General features: G+C 51.6%; 7 protein-coding genes and 1 non-coding gene across 8 annotated transcripts; 3 read left to right on the top strand and 5 right to left on the bottom strand.

Moving 5' to 3' along the window:
- Nucleotides 1-212: 212 nt before the first annotated feature.
- On the bottom strand, nt 213-1,215 carry BGZ61DRAFT_459342 (acyl-CoA N-acyltransferase). Its single transcript, XM_046246895.1, has one exon. The coding sequence runs from the start codon at nt 1,097-1,099 to the stop codon at nt 503-505; it is 597 nt and encodes a 198-aa protein (XP_046099434.1). The 5' UTR covers nt 1,100-1,215; the 3' UTR covers nt 213-502.
- On the bottom strand, nt 1,216-2,149 carry BGZ61DRAFT_459339 (transmembrane proteins 14C-domain-containing protein). Its single transcript, XM_046246894.1, has 3 exons — nt 2,003-2,149; nt 1,850-1,942; nt 1,216-1,777 (listed from the first exon to the last, which is right to left on the bottom strand). The coding sequence occupies exons 1-3, from the start codon at nt 2,037-2,039 to the stop codon at nt 1,581-1,583; spliced, it is 327 nt and encodes a 108-aa protein (XP_046099433.1). The 5' UTR covers nt 2,040-2,149; the 3' UTR covers nt 1,216-1,580.
- Nucleotides 2,150-5,255: 3,106 nt separating this feature from the next.
- On the bottom strand, nt 5,256-6,224 carry BGZ61DRAFT_459337 (uncharacterized protein). Its single transcript, XM_046246893.1, has one exon. The coding sequence runs from the start codon at nt 5,954-5,956 to the stop codon at nt 5,594-5,596; it is 363 nt and encodes a 120-aa protein (XP_046099432.1). The 5' UTR covers nt 5,957-6,224; the 3' UTR covers nt 5,256-5,593.
- On the top strand, nt 6,198-9,479 carry BGZ61DRAFT_591888 (AAA domain-containing protein). Its single transcript, XM_046256704.1, has 2 exons — nt 6,198-7,659; nt 7,710-9,479. Exons 1-2 carry the CDS (start codon nt 6,225-6,227, stop codon nt 9,152-9,154), a joined length of 2,880 nt encoding a protein of 959 aa, XP_046099431.1. The 5' UTR covers nt 6,198-6,224; the 3' UTR covers nt 9,155-9,479.
- Nucleotides 9,480-9,557: 78 nt separating this feature from the next.
- On the bottom strand, nt 9,558-10,778 carry BGZ61DRAFT_428354 (uncharacterized protein). Its single transcript, XM_046243747.1, has one exon. The coding sequence runs from the start codon at nt 10,368-10,370 to the stop codon at nt 9,723-9,725; it is 648 nt and encodes a 215-aa protein (XP_046099430.1). The 5' UTR covers nt 10,371-10,778; the 3' UTR covers nt 9,558-9,722.
- Nucleotides 10,779-13,567: 2,789 nt separating this feature from the next.
- On the bottom strand, nt 13,568-13,652 carry BGZ61DRAFT_t179. Its single transcript has one exon. It is a non-coding gene; the product is annotated as a tRNA-Thr (tRNA).
- Nucleotides 13,653-15,350: 1,698 nt separating this feature from the next.
- Nucleotides 15,351-16,589, top strand: BGZ61DRAFT_459333 (NADP-dependent oxidoreductase domain-containing protein). Its single transcript, XM_046246892.1, has one exon. The coding sequence runs from the start codon at nt 15,525-15,527 to the stop codon at nt 16,545-16,547; it is 1,023 nt and encodes a 340-aa protein (XP_046099429.1). The 5' UTR covers nt 15,351-15,524; the 3' UTR covers nt 16,548-16,589.
- A 999-nt stretch (nt 16,590-17,588) lies between these two features.
- Nucleotides 17,589-20,305, top strand: BGZ61DRAFT_459330 (potassium transporter-domain-containing protein). The gene is made up of 6 exons (XM_046246891.1): nt 17,589-17,854; nt 17,909-18,441; nt 18,497-18,931; nt 18,982-19,057; nt 19,109-19,243; nt 19,306-20,305. The coding sequence occupies exons 1-6, from the start codon at nt 17,678-17,680 to the stop codon at nt 20,224-20,226; spliced, it is 2,277 nt and encodes a 758-aa protein (XP_046099428.1). The 5' UTR covers nt 17,589-17,677; the 3' UTR covers nt 20,227-20,305.
- The last annotated feature ends 3 nt before the right edge of the window (nt 20,306-20,308 follow it).

Genomic DNA, 20,308 nt, shown 5'->3' with positions numbered 1-20,308 from the left:
TCACTTTTGTTCTTATATCAACGATTTCAGCCCACTGGATGCCCAGAGTCTTTCTTCTCAAGGCCCAAGATAGGGGTTCAATCCCTTGCTAAATGCGCCGACCCCAGGCTACGATGGAAGATGAGTCTGCAAGCGTCCCGTTGAGACCAGCCGACTTGGCATCGGGATATTAGATGTCCAAAAATATCACTCGAACCTGGAAAACCCGTGGCGTTGCGGGTCTGTAGGGCAACTGGCGACATCTCATGCGACGTTTTTACTCGATCTCCGGTGCAACTGGGAGATTGTCCCTCATTGATAGCCTATGATCTCTTCTGTATTGGACTAGGTTCCTCCCAGGTTGCCCCATGACGCCGCCAAACTATTTCAATCCCATCAACCCCAAATAGCTCGGATACGCCTCTGGGAGTGGCCCGGATGCCTTCCGTCAACCCACGTGGTTTAACACCGGGACTCTATTTTGACAACATATCTGTGGGTCTTCTTCATCCAGGAAACGAAACTAGACGAGGCTTTTCTCGAAGATTTTGTAAACAGTCGGCCCTGCGAGGATCTTGGCCAATTGTGGGTAGTCGTCGTCAAAACTCCCCAGCTTGACGACTTTATAACCCATCCTCAGATACCACGCCTGTAATCTTTCCTTGCCCGCGTGCTGGAAGGTGGTGGGTACGAGCAGCTCAAGCTGCATAATTGTGCATCCACGTCTGCGGCATTCGTCCTCGGCGAACAGAGCCATCTGCCGACCCAGTCCCGTCCCTCTGTGCTGGGCATCGAGTGCCAGCATGCCAAACTCCCCACGGTCAGGCGTCAGCAGCTTGATGAAGATGCAACCGACGGGTTCGCTGGTGCTGTTGAGGTAAGCCACCGCGAGTTGGCCGTTGCGGAAGAATTGAGCCACTTCTGCCGAGGAAGTGCGCTGGTATGAAGGCAGGAAAATGTCCTGTTCAGCGTCGGTATAGACGGTATTGACGATATCGGCTATAGTAGCGACGAGTGAGGCGTCATCTGCGCTGGTAGGGGGCGGAATCTTGACGGTGATGGCATCATTTTGCTCGGCCATGTCGGTCTTATTCTCGGCCTTGGACGCGTGGTCGATCATCTTGACACCTTTATTACGTTGATGGAAATGATTCCAAACTCCTTTAACCAGTTTGAGAAGAGTAGCGCAAAAGTGAGAGATTTTGGTGAGTTGGTAAGATTCGACTTGTCCTAAAATCTTAGTGATTCTGAGGTGTTTGATTGCGGTCAGGAGTCTTCCTATAGCAATTATCGAGATTGTTTTACTGTTCTGTCCCGTTTTGAAGCATGCGAGCAACTCTAAGAGAGAATAGGGTCTTAGCGGGGAAGATCTTACTTCGTACATCACGTAATATACTTGCTCGTCAATGCCGTATTCCGGAGCATAAGCACTTGCGAGATAGTTCAATCTCGCCCACCAGCGGTCAACTGAACCAAAGAGTGTACATGAATGAAACCACATATCTGATCAAATGGGGTGGGTATTGAGGTGAGTTCATTTTAGCTTCATATTGTACACACTGTCTCTACCTCAGTGAGATGAATCAACGTAGGTGCAGCCCTTAAACGCCATACGTAAACTCCCGGTACTTCTTCTGGTAATAGTACGTCGCAAGTCCACCAGCAGCACCAAGGGCAAGCGGCACAGGTGCCCTCGCTCCCGTCTTGATTATTCTGGGAACGGCAGAACCAGTAAGAAGCACACTGTTGGCGAGCGCAAGCTCCGCACCGTAGTCCTTGTTCTGCTTGAGGAGGTATCCTAGCGTCCAAGAGTCAGTTCAGTAGTCCAATCCGTGGCGTTGAAGACCATCGGAGAAGTGAGAAGACAAACCAGCATAAGCATATGAGACACCGAGTCCGACACCGGCGACGAGAGAAGGGACTGAGCGCGTTCGCAGATAGCCGGCGGTTCCGCCAGCTGTCACTACCAATTGAGAAGATGGTCAGTGGCCAATCGCCTTGTTAATATCGCGGATGAACTCACAAAGCGCGGCGAGAGTGAAGGACGGATGTTCAGCCATGATTGAGTGAATTTGTGTATTTTGTGTTTCGGTGAAGACAGAAACGTGGCGGGAATGCAAGGGCTCGAGTTTTGCAGATGCTCGCGTCTCGGAGTTTCGCGCTTCGGAGGAATCTCGGCAGAATGTGAGGTGCTTGGCGATGTCACCATTCTGAATATTCTCCACCCGTGGAAAGTGAGGAACAAAGAAATAATCGCGAAAATGGATTCTTTAAGGAATCAAGGGAGATGGTGGGTTACAATATAATTAATTTCAGTTTCTTCCGCAATACACATGACATTGCAACCTAATTCTCTACTCCATACCTCATGCGGTCTTGAGACTTTACTGAAGTGGTCACATCTCCAGGGTAAATTCACATTGACTGAACAGCAAAAGTGGAACGCTCCACTAGAGAGCTCACGTATTCCGGGATATTGCTGTTCAACATTGACGATGCAGTTCCCAAGCCTCATCCTTCTATCCCAGCCGATGATTAGTGTCAAGAGGTTAAAAATGTGGCATTGTGAATATTACTAGCTACCTAGGTATCTAGCTACCTAGGTATCTACCTACCTAGGTAGGTACCTCGGGCAGGTGAATTGGCGCCTGGATGAGTTCCCGGCTGCCTGAGGCCACAGCGGCCGTAGGCGGTCATGCGTTTCGTTCAACAACACAGCACTGCTTGTTTGTGATGTTGGCCAAGTACCTGTGAGCCTCCCGGTTGAGCGCCTGCAGAATGTTTGCAATTGTTGGTTGCATTTGCGCTGCAATTAGGCAGCAATTGGAGAAGCAAAGTCGATGCAGGAGGCCCACCAACGCCGCCATTGGTTGTAATGTGATGTTTCACACGGGACATCACCAACCGCTCAACATGACTGGTTGCCTGACTTTTTCTACTTTCTGTTTGCTCTCTCTTCGATGCCTCAGGACCTTCAACCTGTTGTTTACCTAGGTCAACCTCACTCCCCGCATTCTCTGCTGCTCGTTTTCTCAAACCCACATCACCTTGACCCTCACCCGCAAGACACGACAACAAAACGCGAAGATTTGACAACAAGAAAGAAGGAAAGAAGATCGGTGGATCAGTGGCCTGGAATGTCTTCGCACTGGAGGTAAGACTCTCAAGTTACGCCAGACGCTGTGTGACGATGCTGACAACCCCAAAGAGCCCGTGGCGCTGGGCCTCCTCTCTCGGACGACTCGCTCAAGCCCTGCTTCTTCTTCAAGCGACAAGGATTTTGCAAATTCGGCACCAGATGCAAATTCTCCCACGATACAACCGAGACACACTCAGTTCGCGCTCCCGAACCTTCCAACAACGCCCCGCGCCCTCCCCGCGATGGAAAGCTGCTCGAGTGGAAGCGCTTGTTGGAGCAAGGCCACTTGTCAGCCAGGCTCGCTACCACAGCCGTCAGTCGCTTCTTCCAACTTGGCCTCGAGTTGATGGACGGCGATGTTGGCGCTGCGCAAGAGGCCATCAAGCTGCTCGCAACCGACGAGGGCCTGGGCTTCATCAAGCTCGTTTCGGATCGACACATCCCGACTGCAGCAGGCGAGGCTGCCCGACTCGCCTTGTGGCAGACTGAGGTCAAGCCGCTCTTTTCCCTTGTGACCCACACCCGAGTCATTGATTCTGCAGTCTTGGAACAACAGGTTGCTTCGGTCTTCAACTTCATCTACGGAGTTGGTGGCGCCCGCATGCAGGCTTTCTTCGACTACATCGTCCGACTCGTCAAATCCTGGCCGACCGTCGCGCCAGAGAATCTGTCCCGAATGGCGACGGTGGAACTCTCTCTTGCTGTCTTGTCGAAGGTGGTAGACTGCAACAGTACTGCCGCCCTCGGCCCCGGCTTTTCCAAGTTGGTTTCCGACTTCGCCGAAATCATCAAGCAGCCGTCGAACCCAGACGAAGAGTTCCCCCAACTCCAGGCTGCCAAGTATCTGGAGTACATCCAACAACGCCAGGAAGTGGGTGACAACATACCGGAATTCCAGCGTATCCATGTCCCCATCACTCGAGAGACGTTCGTGTTGCGGCGAGACCTTCCCGGTCGCTTATCCGCCGATGGCCCGCGCCACGACAACGACCATACCGACATCACGAAGATCAAGATCATGCCTACCTACCAGGAGATTGTTTCACCTCGCGGAGAATACTTGCCTACCAACGACCCGTCCGAATGGCATGTCAAGGGTATTCGTGGACGTCTCGACAGGGAATTTCGTCTCGTGAGAGAGGACACTGTCGGACAACTTCGAGACTCGGTTCGAGAGATGCTCGAGCTCGCTCGGAACCCCAGCGAAAGCGCCGCTCACCGATCTCGAAACAGCATGAGAACGTACACATACGACTACCCCACCACGATCGCCGTCGAATTCCACAGAATCGGAGGCCTAGAGATGGTGGTCGGCTGCGACCAACTCCCTGCGGTCCAAAAGATGACCGACACTCAGCGAAGAGATTGGTGGATGCAGAGCAAACGACTGCAAGCGGGCGCACTCGTGTGCATGTTCGACGTGACCGGCTCGATGCTTTTCTGCACCGTGTCTGACACAACCATGAGAAGCAAAGATGACAAGGAAGCCCGACGAAACAAAGACGAAGAGACCGATGACGGCGCGGCGCCTTCGTCGCCTCTCACGCTTTCAGACGACCCGGAATCGCTCTATGTCAAACTACAGCTTGTCGATGAAGGCAAACATGAGATCAAACAGGCCATGGAATGGTACCGAGATAGCCGCCGTCTTCGTCGGCATCTTGTCGAGTTCCCCGGCGTCCTCCTCGCTTCCTTCCAGCACACCCTCACAGCCCTGCAACAAATGTACCACAGACCCAACATCCCTTTCCAGTCTCTTTTAGCACCAGCGGAGGGTTCTGCACCAGAGGAGATCAAGGCTCCCCAGTATGCGAGGCAATTTGGCTTCACGTTTGACCTGAACACGATCACGAGTAACAACACTGCCTACGCCATCAATCCCCAGCAGCCTCCCGATCCAAGTCAACTTGCAGAACGGTCTACCCTCGACCCAACTCAGTCCGCCGCGCTTGTAAACACGCTGTCGAGGGAGCTTTCACTCATCCAAGGCCCTCCTGGCACTGGCAAGAGCTACACTGGAGAAAAGATTGTCAAAGTGTTGCTGGCAAACAAGGACAAAGCGAAACTCGGCCCCATTTTGTGCGTTTGCTACACGAATCACGCGCTGGATCAACTGCTTGAGCACCTGCTCGATGATGGGACCAAAAGCATCATTCGGATCGGGTCTCGATCGAAATCCGAGCGACTCCAGAACCTGAACCTCCGCACCGTTGTCAAGAAATTCCTTCGGACTAAATCGGAGAAGAGTGGCCTCTGGTCAGCGGAGCAACTGATCAAGGAGCATATGGATCGGGGGAACGAGCTGCTCAGGGAATTATCAGCTTGTGACTCCTGGAGATCCGTCAAGAATTTCTTAGCCACCGAATATCCCCATCATTACACAGAGCTTTTTGGAGAGGTTGCCGATGGGTGGGAGAAGGTCAGGCATAAACCAGAAAAGATCATCGACATATGGATTCACAGTGGGCCTCGACTTCAAAACCCCAACCGCTCTCCAGACATCCTCAAAGCACTTTCACTCCAGTTCATGACGTACAACGAGCGACTGGGACTGTATCGCCACTGGCTGAAGAGTATCAGAGACCCGATCATCGCAAAGCTTGTGACCGTCCAAGGACAATACAACGAAGAGGTCAAGCGACGGAACCGAATCCGCGGGGATGTGGACTTGCGCTGTCTCCAGGAAGCCGAGATCGTGGGTGCCACGACAACGGGCCTTGCGAAAAGCCTCGACACTCTTCGCAAGCTACGATGCAAAGTCATGCTCTGTGAAGAAGCCGGCGAGGTGCTCGAGGCGCACATTCTGACTGCTCTTCTCCCGTCCGTGGAGCATGGCATCTTGATTGGAGACCATCTTCAACTTCGACCCCAGATTCAGAACTACGACCTGCAGAGCACGAACCCTCGCGGCCAACAGTACTCATTGGACATGTCGCTCTTCGAAAGACTCGTGCAACCGCCGCATGACACTGACCTGAGAGTTCCGTACAGCATTCTCGAGACGCAGAGGCGAATGCACCCGTCAATCGCTGAACTGGTTCGATCCACGCTCTACCCAGCCTTGAAGGATGCTGAGACGGTTACGAATTACCCTGGCGTGGTGGGCATGAAGGAGAGACTGTTTTGGTTTCATCACGAGCGGCTCGAAGGCAAAGCGCAAAGCAACGACGCTCTGAGCACATCCCACACCAACGACTTTGAAGTCGAAATGACCGTCGCCCTCGTCTCCCACCTTTCGCAACAGGGAGCGTACGCCCAAGGAGACATTGCAGTCCTTACGCCATACCTAGGACAGCTTCACCGCCTTCGTCGCCGGATGGAATCCATGTTTGACATCTGCGTGAACGAGCGAGATCTGGAAGAACTCGACGCGCTTCAGGGCGATGGCTCCGAGGTTCCCGTCTCTCGAACATCGCTCCTCAGCAAGACGTCTCGCGTCAGCAAGACAGCCCTTCTGAAGAGCGTCAGAGTCGCAACCGTTGACAATTTCCAGGGCGAGGAAGCCAAGGTGATTATCATATCGCTAGTCCGGAGCAACCCCCAGAACAACTGCGGCTTTCTGCGCACCTCGAACCGGATCAACGTCCTCCTCTCACGAGCGCAACACGGCATGTACATCATCGGAAACTCGGACACGTACAGGGAAGTCCCAATGTGGGCAAACGTCATCAAATTGCTTGCGAAGAATGACAATTTCGGCTCAAGCCTCGAGCTTCAGTGTCCTCGGCACCCAGACACACCCATTCTCGTCTCGGAGCCGGATCACTTTATGCAATTCTCGCCCGAGAGCGGCTGCAACAAGCCGTGTGACAAGAGGCTTGGCTGTGGGCATTCTTGCCCTGGACGATGCCACGCAGACAATCTTCATCTCGCCGTCAGATGTCTCGAAAAGTGCCCTCGGTTGAAGCAAGGTTGCGACCATGCCTGTCCTCTTCGGTGTGGAGAGCCCTGCCAGCCAAAGTGCCAAGCGTTGGTCAAAGATATCAACCTCTTGCTTCCGTGCGGTCACCATCTCGCATCAGCAAAGTGCTTCCAAGCTCAAGACCCCCGGTCGGTTCGCTGCATGACGAAGGTGTCGCGGACGGTTCCAGGGTGCAACCATTCCGTCACAGTCCCATGCTACGAAGATGTCACCAGTGCCAACTACCGATGCAAGGCCTTGTGTGGAGACGCCCGGCCTTGCGGTCATACGTGCAAAGGCACCTGCTGCGTTTGCAACACGCGAGCAGAGGGCGAGATGGTGGAGCAGAATCATGGGATATGTAAACAGCCTTGTGGCCGAAACTCTTCCACCTGTCGCCACAGTTGCATTCAGCCATGCCACGATGGCACTCAGTGCAAGCCCTGCGATCAACAATGTGAAGTACGTTGCAGCCATTCAAGGTGCAGCAAAGCCTGCCACGAGCCTTGTGCTCCCTGCGCCGAAAGTACCTGCGAATCAAGCTGTCCTCACGCTAATTGTACGGTCTCGTGTGCAGCGCCTTGCAACTGGGTGCCTTGTTCTCTGAGATGCGAGAAGATGTTGGATTGCGGCCATCAGTGTGAGTTCAAGGTCCACAACAATCTTCAACTATTGTGCTAACCGATCTAGGCCCTTCCCTTTGTGGCGAGACTTGTCCAGATTCCATGTATTGTCAACAGTGTGCGTCTCCAGAAATCAAGGCATCTTGTGTCGACTTCCTCGAGATGAAGGAATACCACGAAGTCGATTTGAACGAGGAGCCGTGCATCTTTCCCGACTGCGGCCATTTCTTGACCGTCTCTTCCATGGACGGACAGATGGGCATGTCAGCGCACTACAAGCTGGATGACAACGGGCTACCAAGAGACATTCTGGGAGGCTCCAACCCATTCTCCATGGACGACCAAGGTGTCAAAGGATGCGCTACGTGCCGCGGACCTCTTCGAAATATCTCCCGATACGGCCGTATTGTGCGCCGAGCCATGCTTGACATTGCGACAAAGAAGTTCATCGCTTGGTCAAATTCCGAGTACCTCGTCCTTGCAGAGCGTCTCGTTGCGGAACAGGAGAAGTTGGCAAAGACACCCGCACCTCCTATGGTCGTTGAGTCTGCCAAGAAAGACGGCAACCTGGCTCTTCCGGGTTCGCGATGGAAACAAATCAATACCTTGAAGAGCGTTGTGGGCAAGGAGCGATATACATTCATCACCACATACCGGAGCCAACTGATCGCGTACTCTCAAAAGGTGAGGAAGGAAGAACAACCCTTTCAGAGAGTTGCAGAGCTTGTCCGGTATGCCAATCTTCAGCACGGCACAGACAAAACGTTCCAGTACGACCAGTCCATCATCCAGGTTAAAGGGTCCCTCCTTGCATCTGCGTTGTTGATGAAATGCGATGTTGCGATTCTTTTTGACTTCTTGGGAGTTGTACGTCAAAATAAGTCATTGTCTGTCGAGTCAACGGCCCAGTTGGATCTTTCGGCCTTCTTCCAGGATTGCGAGGATTTAATCCAGTCTGCGCATTCTACCAAGCTTCCGCGGGAAGAGGTCCAAGGGCATATATTCTATGCACAGTTGTGTGCGTTGTGCCGTTCCTTTGGCCCCTCTGCGCGGTCGCAAGAACCATCGACAGAGCCAGCGCCCAATCCATCGCCACCAGTTACTGGAATCCAGGCCAAGACTTCGGATGAACTGACAAAAATCGGGGGCGACCATGTCAATCAAGCTCGGGGGTTGCTGGAAGAATATCCATCCACGGCTGTGTTCAAGAAGGAGGTCGACGCCATCGAAGACACTTTACGCGGCAGTTTCTACCGTCCAGTCACTGCGGAGGAGCTGCGGCAAGTCTATTTGGCCTCAACCACAGAATTAAGAGGCACAGGTCATTGGTACACTTGTGCAAATGGCCATCCGTTCTCAATCAACAATTGCGGCATGCCCATGGAAGAAGCCAGGTGCCCAGACTGCAACGCTCCTATTGGCGGGCGGGACCATGAAGCAGTCGAAGGTGTGAGACGTGCCACTGGGATTGAGGAGATTGCCAACGGAGTTGGAGGACTTGGACTTGAGTGATGCGTTATACGAATGAAGGATCGCGGTAGGGTTGACGGTAGTCTAGGGTTTTCAGTTGCCGCATTCTGTTGGACGAATTTTGATGTGAATCTCGTGTAAATATCCTTCGATTTCTGGCCTTTTGTTTGACCAGGATCTTTGTGAGAGCAGGTATCTTAGAGTGGTTGCCAGCCAAGATAGGTCGTGAAACTGAAACTCTCAAGGCAGAATCAATGAAGATATTGTCCCACGTCCCGAAGGATCGTCTGTATAGAATCTCAACGCGGGCATGTCTTTTGTGCATATCAATGGCAATGATGTTAGACGAGCCCAAAGTATCATCGCCACTCAAGGTTGGGTGTTCAACTTGCACCATTAATTGATCAAAGTGCATGGGTGAATCAGTCATGAGAAGAAGAGATGGTCAAAATAACACAAATCTCTTATAATCTATAGAATAATATACGAATATACGAACAGCCACCATCTTTTGCCACCATGCTCCCTCAGCAACGTCCCTAATGCTCCACAACCTCGTTACAACGTGATATCCATGCCTGAACTCGCAACGCACATCCTCTACCCCGATCTAGCAGGTCGATCCGTCAGTGTTTCCGCAAGCGTTGCTGTCTGTGCATGCAGATCCGCAGCCGTAGTTGATGTAGGTGGTAGGAGTATCCTGAGTCCAGTCGGCCATGCACTCAGTCTCGTCACCGTTGCCCCAGTTGCATCGGTGGCGACGGTAGCCGTTCTGGCGGAGGACCTGCTGCTGGGTCCAGATAGTGTGGCATTGGGCGTCGTTCCATGTGCAGGCCGTGGTATCCGTGGCAGATTCGCAGCGCGATTCCTCGGTCGTGACGGTGACACTCAGGCCCATGCTGAACTCCTCGAGCTTGAGGCCAACTTCGGCGCTGATGGACTCGGATCGACTCTGGCAGTTCTGGGTGCCAGCCAGCTTGGTGGCAACGCAGGCGCTGGTGCCGGTGCAGTAGATGTCGCCGGTGGCCTTCTGCCACGCCAGGTACTCGACTGACGCATCGACGACGAAGTAGTCCCACCAGCACTTGCGAATCAGGGGGAATTTGTAGGGGTGCGAGACGCCGTCTGAGGTGGCGTAGGTGCCCGAGTCGTCGGTGTACCTGCCACCGTACTCCTGGGATTCATCGTCGCAGTTGGCCACGGCATGGGCGGCGCCAAGGAGAGCGGCAGAAGCGAGAAGAGACTTGAAGAAGTGCATGGTGAAGGAGATGGGTTGGTTGTAGTTGAAGTTTGGTTGTTGCAAGAGATGAAGTTTGGTTGTTGTAAGAGATGAAGAGATGATGCGATGGAATGCAGAGGAGTTTCTAGAAAGGGCTCTCCCAGCATCTTAAATAGTCTTCATATCTGCTACTTGGTGAGTCTTGAGGTTCTATCTCAAATCAAAGGATTGATGCAACAGAACGAATAAGTGGAGAGGTTCAGGAGCTGAAGGAATATGTGGAACATGCAACACCACAACGACTCTATCGCTGGTCCGTGACAGCACAGGAAGCCTCGAAGGATCCGTGTAGCGGAGGAACAGGTCTGACAGGGGCACGCCGCATAGACGCTGCGACCAAGATGGCAGGTCGAAGATGACATAAAAAGGCAAAGCAGATGATTAACGCCGGCTTCACATACATTGGGGTCGAAGGCACGCGACACTCGCCCAGGGCTTTCGTATTTTACCGCCCCCAAGGGATTCTAATAATACCCCTGCGGACGTCAGACGTGCAGCCAGGTCGGCGGCTAGTCACTGGTTAGCGGCAGCTTTCTTCATGTTTCAGATCCTTCCATCCCACGAGACTTCAGCTTGATCTTCTGGTTCTATACACCTGCCTAATGAATGTAGTGTTCTTTGATCCTTCAATTGATGGATGGGCAGACTGGATCAATTAATTGCTTTCGGCGGGGATGGACATGTGTGACTTCGCAACGGCGGCCTCGGGTGGTCGAGAAGCAGAGACACAGCTTGGCTCATATCAAGCTACTTACAGCGACACTATTTGATACGGCCACATACCTTCAATCCGGATCATCGAAACAGCGCCAGTGAAAACATGCCGCCTACCAGAATCCGGGGAGTCTCGATGATCGAATGGTTATCTGGCCTAGCTCCCAGAGGCGGCCGCCCTGCAAGGATCCAGGAAGCAAAAAGCGGGACTTCAAATGCCGATAGTGGCGCAATCATCAACACTAGACCTGGATTGGCAAAGACTCTCGTGATCCAAGCCTCGCATCTCCCCATGTGGCTATCAGCTGTGGCTCCTCTTGGAGCAGGCTATCAGAACTGCTCGTCTAGCACTCTGTGACTCTGGATCAGCCTTGAAAGACTGCATCGGAGACTCCGTCGGAGACACCGGCATCTGGAAGAACGCGGCTGTGCATCGTGCTGCAGATGGAGTGAAGGTGGAGGAACGATCTGACCAAGCACGGCACTTGTCTGTTCCGATGCAGGAGATGCAGGGGAACAAGATAGCAAGAATACCGTGAGAATGAATTGAAGATTCGAAGAGGAGAGACACTGTAGAATTCGCTGCCACTATTCACCTTCTTTCCTTGCCCTTCAGTATTTGTTTCTGGCACTATGAGTATTCTTTGAATCAACCCCATGGCAACATCAATTCAAAATTCACGCAAGTACGTAATTTACTAAACTTGCAAGAAGATCTACCTAGTATGCCCCCGTTTCTTTATTTTGCTACCTTGTTGACCCACTGTTGGATGCGTCAGGCTTGTTCAGCTCCGAGTGCCATCCCATGGCCGAACAATGCCCTCAAAATTCGACCACGATTGCTCAAAGGGTGCTGTTATCTTGGCTGATGGAGATTATTGCCCAACAACTAATTTCTCTCCCGTGCAAGTCGTCTCCTCTGTCGAGAGGTGGCTAACTCCAGGGGAGGTATTTTGACTTGACACTAGGCCATGCATGCTATTTTCTCACCGACATACCTAAGGTACAGCCCCAGCAATGCTATTAATAAATGCCTGTGTTGGCATAGATAGATAAGGGTTTTTTCTTCTAGAATAATTTTTGGCCGCTCTAAAGGCCGCTCTAAAGGCCGCTCTAAAGTAGGTACTAAACCCACCACTCGTATGGAGAAGTAAGTGTTCCTTGGTAATCCTTGGAAATGTGCACTCCTTATCGGTGTCTCACTGATACACAACGGCATCTTGTCTCCCTCTTACAAAATTACGCAATCGCTTGTCCACGTCACACTGCTAGAATTGGATCGAATGTAAATAAGTCCTGAAAGAATGTACAAATTGGACAAGACGTAGCTTCTCATTGTTCCAGCATTTGACCACCTTTGCATGTCCTACGGTGCACTCGATTCTTGGTCTCTGCGCCACTGCTAAGGTCAGGAATCCGGAAGAGGTATGGCTTCTGTAACGGTAGCTGGGGGTCCTTTATTCCACACCAACCTGTGCTTTCCTCTTGTCACCGCTGTGTGGCCTGGCAGCAGTCTGCATTACACAGAAGTTCTGGCAACTCCCCGTTTTGAGGATTACTATATAGAATACTACGGACCGTCTAAAAACAATCGTTGGGCATATCTTGGGATGAGCTTCACACGGGGGCTTGTCAAGCAGACCGATCTTAGTCCGTGGTTGAATAACCAGGACCATGATCCAGCCTGGCTGAGAGCCATGGGAATAAATTGAGTGAAGCTTCTGGAATACAGGATAGAGAATTTGAAGAAGGTGATTGAGGGCGAGAAAAGGCAGGCTCCATCCAAGCTTGGTGCAGGAAGGTGGTGAAGTGCAGGAAAGTTGGGACTACTCAGTACAAGAGTTCGGATTCGGCTCTACTGAATTGTAACACGGAATGAATGGAGGACAATTGCTACTATTCCATTGCCTATGGTTAAAAAAGAATCGCCTTTATGAGAGTTACAACATTCACTATTCTTTCTTCAACAGATTGGAGCTAAAGTTAACCCTCACAAGAAATATCTCGCTACAGATAGTTGTTTTAGTCAGCTCAGCTACCAATGCCGAGCGGGAATCTATCTCGCATATTTTACAATGGCATATTTGTGTATTTAACGACACAGGCCACTAGAAAAGAAAGAAATGCCGAATAACTTGCGCTCTGGTCGAGTTCGGTACGTACCCACGGAAGCCAAACCTCCACCCCCATGAATCGCCAACTAAAAAAAGCCGCGCAAGACCATCAACGATTCACACCGCCAAAGATAATTCTTTGCGTGACGGTCAAAAAGAAATGAATTCCAAAGACAGGCCAAATAACTTGCACTGTGGCAGAGTCCAGTACGTACCCACGGGAGCTAAGCCTCCAGTCACCCCATCACCAATCTTTAAAAAAGAACGCCGCGCAACACCATCAGCCATCCGCACCGACAAAAGATAATTATTTGCGCGATAGCCAAAAAGAATTAAATTCCGATTTAATGCCCCCAGGCGGATTTGAACCACCGACCTTTGCATGCCATGCAGGCTATACAAGTGCAACGCTCTACCCCTGAGCTATAAGGGCTTCCTGTAACAGGATATGACGTTTTGCTGGAATGGGATCATCTTAAGTAATTGCATCACATGCGCAGCTACTGGAGGACTTGCAGAAATTGTATGGGGAATTGAGTAGACGGTGAGGTGTTCACGGCCTCACATGAGAATGAAAGCTCGACTCAACTGAGTTCACAGATACTGCAGAGTATGAGAACAGATTCTGATGGCAATCAGAAGTACATAACAAGCACTAATGCCAGACAGGTCCAAGGCTTTGCTCTAACGGCAGAATACTGGAGACTTGAATATTTATTGTCAATTCGCAACTTGTTTGATAAGACCTTCGACATGGCGAGAACCGAGTAGTCAAACATAGGTTTGATTGATGGCGAGCTCGAAGCAGTGCGAGTCTCTTTTCTTCTAGCTTTACTCCAGGCCAACACATTCCCAAAATCCTTGCAAAGCTCCCTGCATTGCCTGCAACTCCTCCCACAATTGAGGCACTACGAACGAGATTCCAGGATCTCAAGAGTGCCAGCATGGCAGCAATGCCTCCCTGGAGCCTATTGCCGACGTCTCTGAGATGGATAAGAAAGTCACAGCCGCGACGGTTTTCAAATTACTATTATAGTGTATCAACCTAAAGACTCCACAAGTAAAGGCCCGTTGATTCTTCTCTTTCATGGCACAGGATTCTCCCTTGGTGGACTGGAGAATGAGGAGGCAAACTGCAAAGAACTTGCTCAGAAGCTGGGTGCTGTTGCCGGGGACTTGAAATCTCTCTTGGCGCCTGAAAGCCCCTTTCCTGCGACTCCAAATGATTGCTAGGATGCGCTGAAGTGGGTAGGTAAAGAATGGACTTCCCACAATCCAAGACTTGAAGTATATGCCGGTTTGCCCCATGCATTTTGGACCGCTCTTCCGCAGCTAAGCAGCAGTAAAAGGTTTGATGGTAATGCATTATCTGGGGCTCAGTGGCTTTTATAACAGGTTGTTCAGATTGTTAGGTGATAATAGATTTCTTAAAGTCCCTAGTTCATTTCTGATCCGATTTGGCACCAGCAGACTAAAAGAAATACTTCGAATGGTATGAAGCTAATTTGAGCTCATGTTTCCCCCACAGTCCTTACCCGAATTTGGATAGATGTTCATGGCAGACACAACGCTGAGCTTAACGATGGGGAAGTTGAAAGCCACTCATCTGAAGTAAATTAATTTCAAGTAACCCAAAGTGATCTAACACATCCACTCTTTCATGACGGCGCTTTGAAGCGAGTGGGGGGTAGCATGAGTGGCGATGCTTCTCTCGACAGCGTGTACTACGACGTTTTGGACATTATGTATATGTAACTAGGTAATTTGCTCGACGAATGATTCAATAAATCTGACATTTTTTCACTTCCCCTCATAATTTTCCCATTCCTTGGACCATACTAGCCCTGTGATTTGTCCAACGAGCAGGAAGCCGCTAATGCAACCGGATTACGCGCTAGGTGTGCCTATGACGAGGGTGTCTTCAATGCTCACTCTATTTCCATAATAAATGAGCCGATATATTTGCGAAATTCAGCTTCTTCGTTGATGCGGTTGGTCTTCAGATTCAGTTTGTGGAATACAAGTGGAACCGTGGCAATTGGAGCTAAGACGATGCTATCTCCGTTCGATCTTCCCGGGACTAGTACTTAACTCCGGATATGAAGCACTGCATCTACGAAAAGGATTGTGATGATTTCTCATTTTAGATGTGTTTCTTGGCGAAACCTTCCGTTAACTCCACTCAAGTAACGACTCCGTTGAATGGTAGAAAAGTATTTATATCTCCCTCTCAGCTCTCCTTCAATCTGGACGACACCTAACATCACACACTTCAAACACCTCGAACACTTTAACTCCCGTCAAAATGGCTACTCCACGCTCAGCTCTCCCGGTCGTTCTCGGCAACATGACCTTTGGAAAAACAAAGACCGACGGCATCCGCGTCACCGACCCTGCCATCATGGCCGCTATGGTCGACGCCTTCCAGGCCCATGGACACAACGAGATCGACACAGCCCGCGGCTACGGCGGCGGAACTTCAGAAGAGACGTTGGCGGATTTGGGCTGGCAGTCTCGTGGCCTCGTCATGGGAACCAAGCTCTACCCTTTTGGCCGGGCTGCAATGTCGGCCTTGACGTCGCACACGTATACGCACGAGACTGGCGAGGTTCGACGAGGATTAATGGACTCGTTAAAGGCATTGGGAGCAGACAAGATCGACTTGTTTTATCTCCACGGCCCTGACAGGCAGACACCCTATGAGGAAACACTCAAGGAGGTGAATGATCTCTACAAGGAGGGATACTTCCAGCGATTTGGAATCAGCAACTACATGTCCTGGGAAGTGGCTCAGATCAACGAAATTTGTATCCGAAACGACTGGATCAGACCCACCGTCTACCAGGGAGTCTACAACGCGCTTCACCGCGCTATCGAGCCAGAGCTCATGACGTGTCTACGAAAGTACGACATGAGCCTCTACTCATTTCAGCCGCTCGCCGGCGGCTTCTTGACGGGACGATACCGCCCAGATATGAAGGACGATGACTACGAGGCGGGGTCCCGTTTCGATCCCAAGAAATGGCAGGGAAGATTACATCACGATCGCTACATCAACGAGTTTTATTTCGACGCGCTGGCAATCATTCGCCCGGAGATTGAGAAGGCCGGGCTCACGATGACGGAGTGCGCATTGCGGTGGCTGAGCCATCACAGTGTGATGAAGAGGGACACCGGCGACAAGGTGATTGTGGGAGCCAGCAGCGTGAAGCAACTGGAAGAGAATTTGGAAGGGTTGGAGAAGGGACCTTTGCCCGAGGAAATTGTGCAGGCGATGGATGCTGCGTGGCTCCGGGTCAAGGGAGTAGTACCCAAGTACTGGCATTAAATCTGACATTTTAAGTAGATGAATTAACAAGAGAAGATTTGCCAGACTACTTGAGTTGAACGTCCTGAGAGAAATACGAGAAATGCAAAGTGGGCGTGCGTCGATGCGAATCTGGTGCGGGAGAAATTATTATGAGCTAATTAGAGGCCGCATCGGGATAAGAGGAGGCCTCTGGCGGTCAGTCCCACGTGCCTCCCCAGTTCAGCATTCCATTCTAGCAAAAGAAAAGAGGAGAGCGAGCGGGGTTGGGAGCGTTGCGGGCGCTGAAGGTGAATATTGGGGTGGCTGTGTAGCTGGCTTTGAGACTGTGGAAACGCCCGCATGGAGCATTGTCGTCATTGCGCGTCAGGTGTTTTGTGGGAGGGATATTGGGGAGCTGTATTGACTATTGTGCAGTTGGATTATGAGAAAATTGAGTCGACTTGGGATGGCAAGAATGCAGACTTGTTTGTCTGTTGAGTCTACCATCCGGAGTGAGTCTTGATCAACGCACCAGATTGAACAGAGAGAACCCTAACATTTCCCTCAGACTATGACGTCGAGATTATCCCTTGCAGAAGCCATGCTTACAGGCACTTCTAGACCACACGCTCTTAATTTCTTCCTCCACGCTGTCAACCAACGCCAGCCCGAGTTGGCATCACCCCCGGCGACACAGCTTTTCCCGCCCTTGCGCGATTTTCGGCCTACTCGAATCAAACGCTCGCGCTACAACTAGCCACCCCCTCCCGCCTAGCTGCCGTGTTTCGACTACCGGGGGAAAGGTACACGATACATGGAGCGGGAGGCTTGGCTGAGATGCTTCAAGGTTACGGCTACGCATCGGCCGGTAGACGTTGAGCAGAGGGCCATCCGCATCTGGCATCCCAAATCTGGCAGTCCGAGATTAGCTCGCAGCGTCAATTATCAGCATATTGTCTGACCATTCTGCACGTGTAATTGAGTCCGGGGCTGGATGGCCCTCTCGCAGTGTGTTGGTGGTGGTATAAAGGGGCCTTCACCGTGCCAAGGAAAATTCCTCCCATATCCGCCTGCCCTCACCACTATTCTCACCACTCAGTTCTTCCTCGCTCACTACATACAATATACTAGGACCTACCAAGTGCCCCCTATTGTATCATTTACCTGATATGCCTGAAGAAGACGCCATTGAGCCTGCTAGTCGAATCCAGTTCGATGACGGAATCCATCCTGTGCAATCTGCCCGTCGCAGCGCCGTAGGCCGCCAGTCCAATGCGACCGACCTCGATGACGAGGAAAAGGCTCAGCGAATCGCCAACACGGATTTGAATGTGAAGCACAAACAAGTTCGTCTGCTGCCCTACTGCTATTCTGGCGGCATCAACTAACACTGCCTCAAGAACTACTCAGGCTTCCTCCTCCTCTGGGTCGCCTTCCAGTCCACCGGCATCATCTACGGCGACATTGGCACGTCGCCGCTCTATGTATACTCGTCGACCTTTACAAGCCAGCCTTCATGGGATGACCTGGTTGGCGCCCTGTCCATCATCATCTGGTCGCTGACCCTGATTGTCACCATCAAATACACATTCATCGTCCTCCGCGCCGACGACGATGGTCAGGGAGGCACCTTTGCCCTGTACAGCCTTCTGGCGAGATACACGCACATTGTCAAGGGAGACCCTAAAAATGACGATACCGTCAAGTTGGAGCGCTACCTCACCGGCGAGCTGAAGCCAGGCGGGAAGAGCCTCCGCAAGTTCCTGGAGAATTCCCCAGCGGCGCAATTTGCCCTCAAGGCTATTGGTGTCTTGGGTGTGTCTCTTGTCATGGCTGATGGCATTCTCACTCCTGCGCAGTCCGTACTGGGAGCCATCCAGGGCATCAAGGTGGCAGACCCGACCCTGACGACTCCAACCATTGTCGGCATCTCGTAAGTCTTGAGCAGTGTCCCTTCCAACGCCTTTCCACTAACAGATTGTTTGCAGTTGCGCCATCCTCGTCCTCCTCTTCCTTATCCAACCCTTTGGCACATCCAAATTGGGAACCGGGTTCGCCCCCATCGTCACCGTGTGGCTCCTCTTCAACCTTGCTTCCGGTATTTACAACCTCGCCGTGCATGACCACACCGTTCTCAAGGCATTCAGCCCACACTACGCCTTTACGTATCTTATTCGCAATGGATATGATGGTTGGAAGTCACTTGGCGGTCTCTTGCTCGCCTTTACTGGTGTAGAGGCTTTGTTTGCGGACCTTGGAGCCTTCAGCAAGCGAGCCATCCAGATTTCATGGCTATGCTTGGCCTATCCTTGTCTCATATTTGCCTACGCTGGACAGGCTGCGTTCATCGCCAATGACAAGAGCGAGACAGCTTTTACCAACCCGTTCTTCTATACTGTACCGCCAGGAAGCTTCTACCCTAGGTAAGGGAAACTTTCCAAAGGGCATGGTGTATGATGCTGACAGCCTTTAGTCTTGTCATCGCAGTCCTGGCTGCTATTGTTGCGTCCCAAGCCATGATCACGAGCACATTTCAACTGCTCTCGCAGGTTCGTACAGTGTTTCGATCAGTCCGACTGGTTCTTGCTAACTTGGTTCAGGTCATGCGTCTCTCGTATTTCCCTCACATTAAAGTCGTGCACACGAGCAACAAATTCCACGAGCAAGTATATATGCCCATGGCCAATTGGCTTCTCATGATCGGAACTGTTGCTGTCACTGGAATATACAACACTGTAAGTCACATCCTGACCAGACATCGCCGCCAATCCTAGAGCCACATTCTGACTTGCTCTAGACCACTTCGCTCGGACATGCCTATGGAGTCTGCGTCATTCTTGTCACATTTATTTCGACCTGCATGGTCTCCCTCGTCGCCATTCTTGTCTGGCGCATTCCATCATTTGTTGTGATACCCATTTTCCTCATTTTCGCAGCCCTCGACGGTGCTTTCATGTCCGCAGTGTTGACCAAAGTGCCCGACGGCGCTTGGTTTACTCTCCTCCTTGCATTCATTCTATCTTCCATCTTCATCCTCTGGCGCTTTGGCAAGGAAGCGCAGTGGTCTGCAGAGTCACTGGACCGCCTGCTGCCCTCTGATGTCCTCTCCGACTCAGACAGCCAGAATTCTTCCTCTGTCACCAGACTCACCGAGTCGTTCGGCAGTACGCCAGTCAGTACCGTCCCCGGACTGGGCGTCTTCTTTGACAAGTCTGGCGATTCGTCGGTGCTCCCTGTTAGCTTCGCACACTTTGTGCTGAAGTTTGCAGCTCGTCCCGCTGTTCTAATATTTTTCCACATGCGGCCGCTGCCGGTGCCATTCGTGGATTCTGCTGACCGCTTCGTTGTGACACGCACGTCAGGCATTGCCAACTGCTACAACGTCGTTCTGCGACACGGATATGCAGATGATGTGGTTCGGCCCGGCATGGCGCGCGATCTCGTCGCACAAGTCGAGTTGGTCGTTTCGAGGGCGGCTGCACCTGATGCCGCGGAATTGCAAGCTCTGCGCGAGGCCTACAGCAGCCAGATCGTGTATGTCTTGGGCAAAGAGACGATGAAGATTAAGCGGGATGGTCGATTTAAACCATGGGCCATCACACGGTGGATTATACTGGAAATATTCCTCTGGATCAGAGAGAACTCCAGGACCAAAATGGCGAATGTGAATATTGATGTGGACAGGTTGGTCGAGGTTGGCTTCTTGAAAGAAATTTGAGGGAGTCTGCGACGACTGGTTGGCGTCTAAACGCAGTTGACAACACAATCTGAAGTAGTAATTTACAAAATTGTGGTGACTT

This window comes from Ilyonectria robusta, assembly GCF_021365365.1.
Source record: "Ilyonectria robusta strain PMI_751 chromosome Unknown BGZ61scaffold_22, whole genome shotgun sequence".
Classification (NCBI taxonomy): Eukaryota; Fungi; Ascomycota; class Sordariomycetes; order Hypocreales; family Nectriaceae; genus Ilyonectria; species Ilyonectria robusta.
Note: the sequence above shows the minus strand (reverse complement) of the source record. Positions and strands in the feature narration are given on the sequence as shown.